Genomic DNA, 10,194 nt, shown 5'->3' on the forward strand with positions numbered 1-10,194 from the left:
CCCCCCCCACCCCTTTCTCTTTCAGGCCACAATTGGCCACCGGTAATTGAAGCTGCAGGAAATGAAGCTGGCAACAGAAGGGTCGCAGTCCTACAGTTTGTCTGCCTCTTTCCCTGTTGAAGGACACTGATTTGCTTTATTTTTTATCCTAACCCTCTTCACTCCTTGGCCTTGTATTCCCCCTTCACACTGTTAATTCCAGGAGGGCAAGAACTTTGTCCCTGCCTTTCACTGCTGTGTGCCCAGAGCCTAACACAGAGCCAGGCCCACATTGGGTGCTCAGTATGGGTTTGATGAATGACTGTTTTCACCTTCATTTCCCCCATAGCACAAGGAAGGGGAGAATCACACTTAGTGCTGTGCTTCGGAGCTTTCTTTTCCAGGAACCCTCACTTAGGAACCATCACGTGAACGTACACACGCACTCATGTGCCCACAAGTGAGAAGCCTGCTCACCCCCTAGCTGCCCCCGTTGTTGGTCGTATTGACTGACTCGTGAATCTGCAGATTAAAGATGTGGTCTCTGAGGCTGGTTGCTTGGGTGTGAATCTTGGCTCTCCCACTTCTTGACTTCCAGGCAAGTTAGACAGCCTCTCCGTGCTGTGCTTTCCTTGTATGCAAAATTGGCTTAATTTGCATTTAAAAGGGTTTTTATGAGCACTGAGATCATCCCTGCGAATCACTTAGGACACTACCTGCCCTCACTAAATGTTAGCTCACTACCACAGAGCAGTAAACAAACACAAGCAAGGGAAAACTGTTGTGTTTATTAAAGTTTCTAAAAGTATTCTTTGTTTTTTTGTTTTGTTTTGTTGTTTTGTTTTTTGAGACAGTGTCTCACTATGCAGTTGAGACTGACCTGGAACTCACTATGTAGCCCAGGCTGGTCTCGAACTCACAGCAATCCTCCTGACTCAGCCTCCCAAGTGCTGGGATTACAGGCATGTGCCACCACTGCTTTTTTTTTTTAATTTAGTCCATCTTTGCAAGATGTAATCATTACATTTGTGGTAGAGAATTAATTGGTACATGTACATAACATTTAAATTCTTTTTTCCTCCTTCCCTCCACTCTTCTTTTATATTGTCATTGTCTGATTCATTTATTTATCTTATAAAACCTTATAAAGTTAATTATCATATTCACAGACTAAAAGCCAGAATAATATAAAATACATAAGACAAGTGTCCTATGTCAAGGGACAATTTTAGGTATATTGTTTGCACTAGATTACTTTTTTCTCTCACTTTTCCTTTTTTACTTCACACTTTTTTATATATTAAGTTTTTCATATAAAAGAAACCATATGACATTCAAGCATGTGTGTCTGATTTACTTCACTTAATTAACATTATGGCCTCAAGGTGCATCCATTTTCCTACAGATGACTCAAGTTTATCCTTCTTTATGACCGTCTAGTACTTCATCATGTATAAATGTCACATTTTTTTCCCATTCATCTAGTGATGAGCATAAAGACTGTTTCCAAAATTTAGCTATCAGGATTTGTGCTGCGGTGAACATGGGTATGCATACATCCCTGTGATGTGATGTCTTTAATTCTTTTGGGAAGATACCTAAAAGGGCAGTAGCCGAGTCAAATGGAATTTCTACTTTTAGTTCTTTGAGGAGTCTCCAGAACTGATGCCCATAGTGGTTGTATCAGTTGACAGTTCACCAACAATGAAGAAGGGTTCCTTTCTCCCCACAGCCTTGCCAGCATTTGTTTTTGGTTGATTTCTTAATGGTAGCCATGCTTGATGGAATCTCGGTGTTGCTTTAATTTGCATTTCTCCAGTGGCTAGTGATGCTGAACATGTTTGCATGTATTTAGTGGCCATTTTTATTTCTTCATCTGAGAAGTGTCCATTCATTGCAGATGCCCATTCTTAGATTGGATTTTTTAATTTGGGGGGGAGTCTGATTTTTTTTTGAGTCCTTTGTATATTCTAAATATTAGTCCTTTGTCTGAGGAATAGCTGGCAAAAAAATTGTTCCCATTTGGTAGGTTGGCTCTCATTCCATTTGTGGTTTCCTTGCTGCAGCTTTTGATTTGATGTGATCCAGTTTATTGAATCGTATATATTCGTTGTGCACCTGGGTTCTGTTCAGGAACTCTTTGCCTACACCTACGTCTTCAAGAGTTTTACCTATTTTGTCTTCCAGCAGATTGTGTTCTATAAAATGTCGTGTCCTTTTGGTAATCGTACCACAAAACTCACCGCATTGGTATTGACGTTACTCTAGATATTGTTTTCTTTGGGCCCAGTTCTTTTCCACTTACCCAGTGGAGACTTGTGACAGGTACTCATTATGTTCGAGGCATGGTTCTAGGCACTGGGGCTGCAGTGTTGAGTAAACAAACCAGTCCCTCGCTCTTCAGGAACTGGTATCCAAGAGGAAGGAGATAAGCTATAAATGAAGGGATGCACAACACATTTTCTCGAGTGATGAGTTTTTGCTGTGGGTGGAAACAAGGAGAAGACTTAGAAGTGTTTTAAGATGGATGGTAGGGGCACGCTTTCTGAGGCTGTAATGTTTGTGCAAGGACAGGATACACTAGAAATGGGCAGCATGAGACCAGGAAAAAGACAGGCTGGGCAGGGGGAACAGCTGGTGCAAGGACCCTGCGGCAACAAGCTCTGGGAACAGGGAGAAGAGCACTGTGACCAGAACACAGAAAGAGAGCAATCAGTGAGCCAGGAAGGGGCTGGCTCTCGGAGAAGCTTGCAGACCTGGTATGGATGGCTGACACCCAGCACAACCTCCAGACCTTTCCTTTTTTATCTTTTCCAGCGATACATCTCCATATCCCCATGCAGCCAGCTGCTTCCGCTCAAGCGTTACCCCATCTCTGCTGTCCTCTTCCTTCCTCCCCTTTCTCTGCCCAGTGGCATCTTGAAGGGAATCACAAACCTGGCCAACCACTAGATGGGTTGGCAGCTACGGCCAACTTCTTGGAAAACTTGGAGCAGCATCGCATAGTGTTTTGACTCATGCAAATCCAAATTCAAATCCCTGGTTGGCTGCCAGCCATGCTCAGTGGCACTGGGTACATCCCTGCTTCTCCAGCAGCCACTGTCATCTCCTAAGAAGTAGGGATAAGGCGAGGGCCTCTGGAGGATGAAAGGAGACAGCATGGGACTATCCATGTCAGCGTTTGCTATTATGTGCGGTGCGTACCATATGCCCAGGCAAAAATAAGCTCAGCTTTGCACGATGGCATTTTCCACTCATGAGAGGCAAAGTCTAATAAAAACATCAAGATGAATCGTACCCTGCCTCTGACTCCAAGGACCTTTGGAATTCATCCTGACCCAGTGAGTTGGGACAGTGTGAATTGCTACAGTGTGGAAATACAGATAGTCTCTCCTGTCCAGAAGTGTAGGACCTCCTTCTCTGGGGGCCCTGGTGTCCAAAGCCCAGCCAGTCACCTCTAGTTAAGTAAAGCAGGTACAGGAAGTGGGAACTGAATCTGGAGTCCTGGCTCAGGGAAGGCCAGGCTCAGGGAAGCCACCTCCCTTGGAGCACACTGCCTCTTTGAAAGAGAGCAGAGAAACAGTGCTTTGCCTCAGGCCTGACTGGAGGGCAGAGAGGGGTGAGCAGTCTCAGTGAGTGACCCAGTGCCGCTGAGCCATTGGCGCTGTCACCGGATGTGACCAGAGACCCTGTAGTAATTTGGTTGCAGGGCGCCCTCTGCTCTCATATGCAGCTTCATGCATCCACCCTCTGCTGAGTGTGCTTGGTCATCAGAGAGAGAACAGCGTCAGACAGGGAGGCCAGGGACACCACTGTGCAAAGGGAGGGAAGGCAACCTTCTGTGGGAAATGTCAGTATTTATTGCTTTTCCCCGTGTACTTCAGCCCTCAGCAAGTAGACGTTCCAAATAGCAATGAAGTTATTTGCCCCATCTCCCGGGGTCCTGGACCCAGTAATCACACCCTCCTGAAGGGCAATGAGTCTGTCTTTAACCTTGCCCTCTTTGGCAGGTGTGTATTGCTGCTGCTTCCAGAAGCTTCTCTGGGGCGCACACACCCTGGTATGTGGACGCCTTCCCTTGAGAGAGAGTGGCAGGCCCCACTCGGTGGTCCAGGCGCCTCTTCTCTCTTCCAGCTCCTCTGGAAACCCACTAAGTTATCTTAATTACCCTTCTTCCTTGGTCTCTGCCAAGAAGTTGGGAGATTTATAATTGGATCAGTCAAATATTTGCTGTGGTTTATTTCTTTGCCTCTCGCACTCTTGTAAAAGTTGCATTTCCGTGCCACTTTTGGGTATGAGTGATGACTCGAAGGCACAGCCTTCACATTGCGTGCCAACGTGAGTTATTTTTCAAAGGACAGAGCAAAAGAGACAACTTTGGGGGTGGTAGTGTTTTTTTCGGATTATTCAGCCATCCCCTTTTGGGTGGCTGCAAGAGATACAAGCTGCTTTGAGAGACAAACTTCCACCCATGGCCAGCCCGTGCAAGGATACATCTTCCTTTGGAATTTGCTCCTGTCCCTTCTGATCCCCTTCCAGGGCACTGCAGGCATGTTAGACAACAGAATGGGCCATGGCACGGCCGTTCTAGTCACCCAAGCACAGTGTGGACCCTGCGCCTTCCTGTGTCCTGTATTGAGCACCATGGGTCCTGGAACAGAGAAATCAGAAGCCCCTGTTCCTGAGTCTGAGTTATCAATTCCCAGTGATGGGCCATGAAAAGGGGACTCTGGCCAGGGCCCAGGCTCTTGGAAAGTGGCCTCCTTCTAGGCGTCTGCCAAGCAAGCTGGCCAAGCTTGCAGTCTAGGACTGCAGTCCTGCAGTCCTGCAGAGCAGAGGCTCCCCTGAACCAGATGACCTCCCTGCAAACCCTCTCCTCTCTGGCTCCTAGTCCCCTACCCTGCGAAGGCACTTGGCTCGTTTCATCTACCTTGCGCTTCCAGCCCCCAACCCTTCCCCAGGTGCCAGCAGCAGTGAACAGGATTCATGATGCTGCTTGGGACATGATAGTCTGTGAGAGAGGAAACCAGAGCGCTTCAGAGATGGAAAGGAGGACCACAAGGTGCAAACTGGGACATCCAGAAGCAAAGTGAGATGCATAGACACCCTGCACATCACAGAGTTGGAATTTTACCAGTGGAAGCCACTGCCAGTTTTTCCTTGGGTGGTCAGTCCTCCCTCAATCTGGGAAGGAAAAGAGGCAAGGACTCAAGAAGTGTATGCAAGCCACACTGACGTAACAAGTCTCATCATTCTAGTGGCTTAATATAGTGAGCATTCATCGATTTCTCACAATGCGGTTCCAGGCTCTGCTCCAAGTGCTAATTCTGGCATCCAGGCCACTCCTGCCTTGCAGCTCCACTATCTTGGGCTGTTAGGTATCCTGACAAACCAAATTCAGTGTCACACACCCATAGTCCCAACACTCTGGGAGGCTGAAGCAGGAGGATCACAAGGTCAGCCCAACTTGGGCGACTTAGCAACTTAGTGAGACCCACCCTCACAATAAAAATGGGATGGAGATGTAACTGATGGTGAAAGGCCAGGATTCAATCCCCTGTACTACACACACACACACACACACAGTGCCCTAGCAGGCACCCTCCAGGATTGATAGAAATGGATGAAGAACATGTGAGAGATTGTGTAAGACACTTGATGACAGGGTAGAGAGGTGGCATGTATCCCCCAGTTTATGTGACTTCCGCAAAGTTCACTAAGGAATGGTGGAAGAAGGGAAAGAAGACAAGAGAAGGAACAAAGAAAGTGCACATTGCTAAACTTACCCTTAAGAATCGGGAAGATGAGATCACAGAGGCCTTTGTACAAAGGCAGCTCCCGAATCTTGATGGTGTGTGTGAGAACTTGGGCCAGGGTCCCGTCCTATGTGTGCCCTGTACTTGGTGATCCGGGACTCCAGTCTCGCTAACTCTAACTTGCCCTTTTTCTCACCCTTTCTAGAAAGCACCTTACAAGAAGGGAGTAAAAGGGGTTATTCTGAGAGCAACCTTCAGTACTTTCCAATTTAGTTTCCCTTCCTTGGCCTTCAGCTTTGTTATTCATTTGTTATTTAACAAATATTTCATGATCAGATTCTGCTCTGGGTCAGTTTGACTCATCAGTGAATTCGGCTGAAATGATTAAGGCATGTTTAGTATATACAAAGTACTGACTCTCCCAAATGTTTTAAATATTTTGGCTCATTTAATCCTTACAGCAGCCCTTTAATGCGGATACTGTTATTAGCCCCATTTTAAAGATAAGGGGACAGAGGTACAGAGGCGTTAAGCAGTTTGCCCAAGTGAACCAGCAAAACTTTACCTCAAAGGCCATCTAGTTCTGAAGTCTTCCCTCTTAACCAAGTGAGCATACTGATGAGATCCCCCCACTGTTTAGATTCTTCTTAGCCTGCTAATAGTGGTGTAAAAACAGGATTATCATTTTATGGAGTGCAAAGAGCTTGGAAGAAATAAAGTATAATAGAGGAACAGAGGAATAAGACACCAGCCACACATCATACCATCAACTCATGCCCCAGCACCTTATTTGAGAACCCAAAAGCAGCAGATTCCCCCTTAAATGAAAACTGCCCTCCAAGCTGCCACTGAAGGGCTCTGAGGAGCCAGCCAAAATAGATGTCCGCCCTCCACTCTGAAAAATGCCTTCTCCCAGGGTAATGTGATTGGTTGGACAGTAAGTACTGCAACTGGTCCTAAGCCATTTCTGTGTCCCTTAGCTGGCCAGCCAGCTCAGCGAGAGATGACGAATGCCCGAATCCATAATGAGCAATAGCCCTGCACAAGTAATCACCTTCCCCAAACTTTTCCTCACGGGAGTGATAACTTGGACCCCAAATGAAGTCTATTCTTCTCACCTCGGCACCAAGGAAGTTACAGTCATTCCTCTGGCTGACAGCAATTTGTAGACATGGGTCTTTGCAGCTGGACATTTACGAGGTTGCTAAGGAACAAATGCTTCAGTTGCAAAGGTCTCCGAAAGCAGTATCGGTTTGTCATATCCCTTCACATCATTTATTTTAGCCCATAAAGACAGCTGTGACCAGCGGAATGTGAGGTAGAGGAAAGCTAAACACAAACAGTTATTTCCTGAGATAAGGGACTGATTTCCTCTTCCTAGGCAGTGGCCGCCTGCAGCCCCCAACGTGAGAAACCAGAACCATGTGCTGCCTTCCTATAGCCATTCTGATTTGCAAGTAGGTGACTTATAGTCACTACTTTTAGTATATGTGCTGCCAAAGCGAACATATAGTCGCTACTTTTAAAAACGCATATTCTCTTCAAGGCCCTGCCCCCAAGCATTACTTCGTGTCATCCTTACCACAGCCGTGAAAGTCATTCAGGTGCTGTTGGCCCCAGTATGAAAACCAGAAAGGGAGTAAAAACAAAAGATTTAGTGTCTGGCAATAGCAAGTGGTGGAGTCGGGATTCAAACCCAGGTGTGTCTGATAGCAAAGCCTTTGTGCTTGGATTTTCTTGTCAGCAAGTGTGAAACCGGGGTCCTCTTTGCCTTCTTTATCCCCTCTGTGCAGCCCTCAGGCAAGCCCTGTCTGCTGTCCCTCAGAGCTGTCCCTTCAGTGTTGTCTCCTCTCCCATCTACTGTCCTCGGAGTCATCTCAGCACAGGTGGATTCCTTCAACTCCCACTTCCTCACCAGTTTTCCTACTTGCTCTGCTTCCCCCAACACATGTGTCATAGCCTGCCTGCAAAATCTAGTTCTTCAGAACTTCCCTTTCATCCTATTAGTCACTGCTCTAGAGTCTTCAGTGGCTCCCACTTCCCTGTTATTTACAGCAGGGCAAACTTTCTTGAATAACATTTGCACTTCCCATCCTCTTGACCCATGTAACCTTAGCTGACCACTCTGTTTCTCATGAGCTCTAAACTTGGTGCCCATTGAACTAGAGTTTGACTTATAATTGCTGGTTTATACAAGGCCAGGCCCTGGCAAAGTATGGGCATTGTAGCCGAACCAATCTGTGTCAAAGTTTTTGCTTGGCCACGTAGGAGTTGCGTGACTTTGGACAACTTGCTTAACTTCTCTGAGGTTCAGGTTCCTTATGTACAATGTCTGATTACAGTCTGGTGGTGTAGCTCAGTGATAGAGCACTTGCCTAGCAGGTCCGAGGCCTGGGGTTTGCTCTCCAACGCTGCACAAAAACATCCACAATAGAGTTTTTCCTCAAGAATTGAAAAAATATGATAGTGATAATGATGGTAGTTAACATATGTTGTATTTGCTGTGTGCCAGGCACTGTTCTAAATATTGTATTAATCTTTACAACAACCATATAACATAGGTACTGTTATTTCATAGTTTTGAAGATGGGGCAACTGAGGCACAGACAGGTGAAGCAAGACAGTATCAGTAGCGAGGATTTTCTCCCTGTCAGGCCAGCTCCGCAGCTCTCCTTCTTAGTCATTTCTCAGGAGCAATCTCCTAGGAAGTGATCTGCAAACGATAGCTGGTGATATGGGTCCATCGTTCCGCATGTGAAAGTCACGACACATTTTGGAATTCAGGACTTGAAGCGTTATAGGAAAGTTGTATTTGGCATAAACTGTATGTTGTAGAACACTGCAGTGAGTTCTGCGGCCTCAGCCCGTATCTCACATACATGTAAACTTGTACATGCACACACACATAGAGTGAAAAAAAATGTTGAGTGGAGGGTTTTGGGATTTCACAACTGCACATAAGAGACTGCAGCCTACAGAGGTAAAACAAAAAGCAGTCATTTTAAGCATAATAAACACTGGCCGTGATCATTGTCACTCTTGCATCTTATTTTTCTGTGTGAGCTCATAGTCGCAGGTTTTGAAAAGTATGTGTGCTCCCTAGTGGGCGGGGGGAGGGAGGAGCGGGTGGTGGCTAGCTCTGATCCTCGGCTCACATGTGGCGCTGTCTCATTTCTGCAGTACGACTTCATGGAGCGTTTGGATGGGAAGGAGAAGTGGAGCGTGGTCGAGTCTCCCCGGGAGCGGCGCAGCATCCAGACCCTGGTTCAGAACGAGGCCGTGTTTGTACAGTACTTGGATGTGGGCCTGTGGCACCTGGCCTTCTACAATGACGGCAAAGACAAGGAGATGGTGTCCTTCAACACGGTGGTCTTAGGTAGGTGCAGGGGTCCCTGCGATGGGACCATGAGTGGGAAAGATGGAAATATCCTGGGTTCCTCTGTAGAAGACACACTGTCCGTGACAGTCTCTGCTTCCAGTGAGACCAAACCAGAAGCCTTCACTCAGGCTTCTGAGGATTGTGATCCTCAGTGAGCCCTGTAAGCAGGAAAGCTGCTTAAGCCAGGAAAGAACTGCCATTGGTCTGTGGTTACAGGTAAGAGTATGAGTCAGACGGCTCGGGCAAGTCCTGGCCACACAGGCAGACCCCTGGACTATGTGAGCCTCCGTGTGAGCCACTGATGCCCCCGCCATGGGGCTGTTTGTTGTCAGAACTGCAGAAAAGGTAGTTCCTGGGTCTCAGCATGTGGCAGAGACAGTGAATAGTGGCCATTCACATTAGCACTTCTTTTAAAAACTGAGGGCGCCTCAAAATTCTAAAAAGGCTTTTTTAAAACCCTTAAAGTTTTTTTTTTTTTTTATTGAGGTTATTGGTACAATCTAGGTATACAATACAATTACATTCATCATTGGGATTCTGTACCTTTACATAATAGGTCTTGATTCTCATTTTTCCCCTTGTCCCTGCCCTCCCTTCACCCCCTCCTCCCCTCCCCATTTACAAACACTTTCTTTCCATTTTTTCAGTTTCTCATATTTTTTCCTCTCCCTTATTACCTTTCCCCCACCCTTCCCACTTTCCCTAAACCTTTAGCCCTTTAGTTCCTATTTCACATTATTAATTATCTCATTAGGATCCTGAGTACTATTATAGTTTTTCACACCAAAGAAATTATTTGGTATTTCAGTTAAAGAAATCTCTGTATGAACATTAAAAATAGGGAATCCTAAAATAAAACTAAAAAGGAAAGTAAAAGAGAAAAGGTAATGATGTAACATCAAAATAATCCTTAATTCTGGAGATGAAAATGATCCCTGAACATATTTAAATTGCTTCTCGCTCTTAGTCTTATCTTATTCTTTTTTTCATTATTTAGAGAATACTTTATTAGTTTCTGTAATCAAACCCATGTAGATAACCTTACATATTTAGTACGATGTGTTACCCCTGTACACATGG

The 10,194-nt window shown here is 45.9% G+C and overlaps 1 protein-coding gene across 10 annotated transcripts in view; it reads left to right on the plus strand.

Moving 5' to 3' along the window:
• The window catches only part of Tenm2 (teneurin transmembrane protein 2), a 1,175,298-nt gene that overhangs the window by 1,016,263 nt on the left and 148,841 nt on the right, over nt 1-10,194 (plus strand). For all 10 annotated transcript variants that reach the window (XM_010622224.2, XM_010622227.2, XM_033761618.1 and 7 more), the window contains one exon: nt 8,916-9,111. In XM_010622224.2, coding sequence (XP_010620526.1) covers nt 8,916-9,111 — 196 coding nt within the window. The remainder of the gene's footprint in view (nt 1-8,915; nt 9,112-10,194) is intronic.

The sequence above is a fragment of the Fukomys damarensis genome, unplaced genomic scaffold (assembly GCF_012274545.1).
Source record: "Fukomys damarensis isolate Sample0158 unplaced genomic scaffold, DMR_v1.0_HiC HiC_scaffold_9, whole genome shotgun sequence".
Classification (NCBI taxonomy): domain Eukaryota; kingdom Metazoa; phylum Chordata; class Mammalia; order Rodentia; family Bathyergidae; genus Fukomys; species Fukomys damarensis.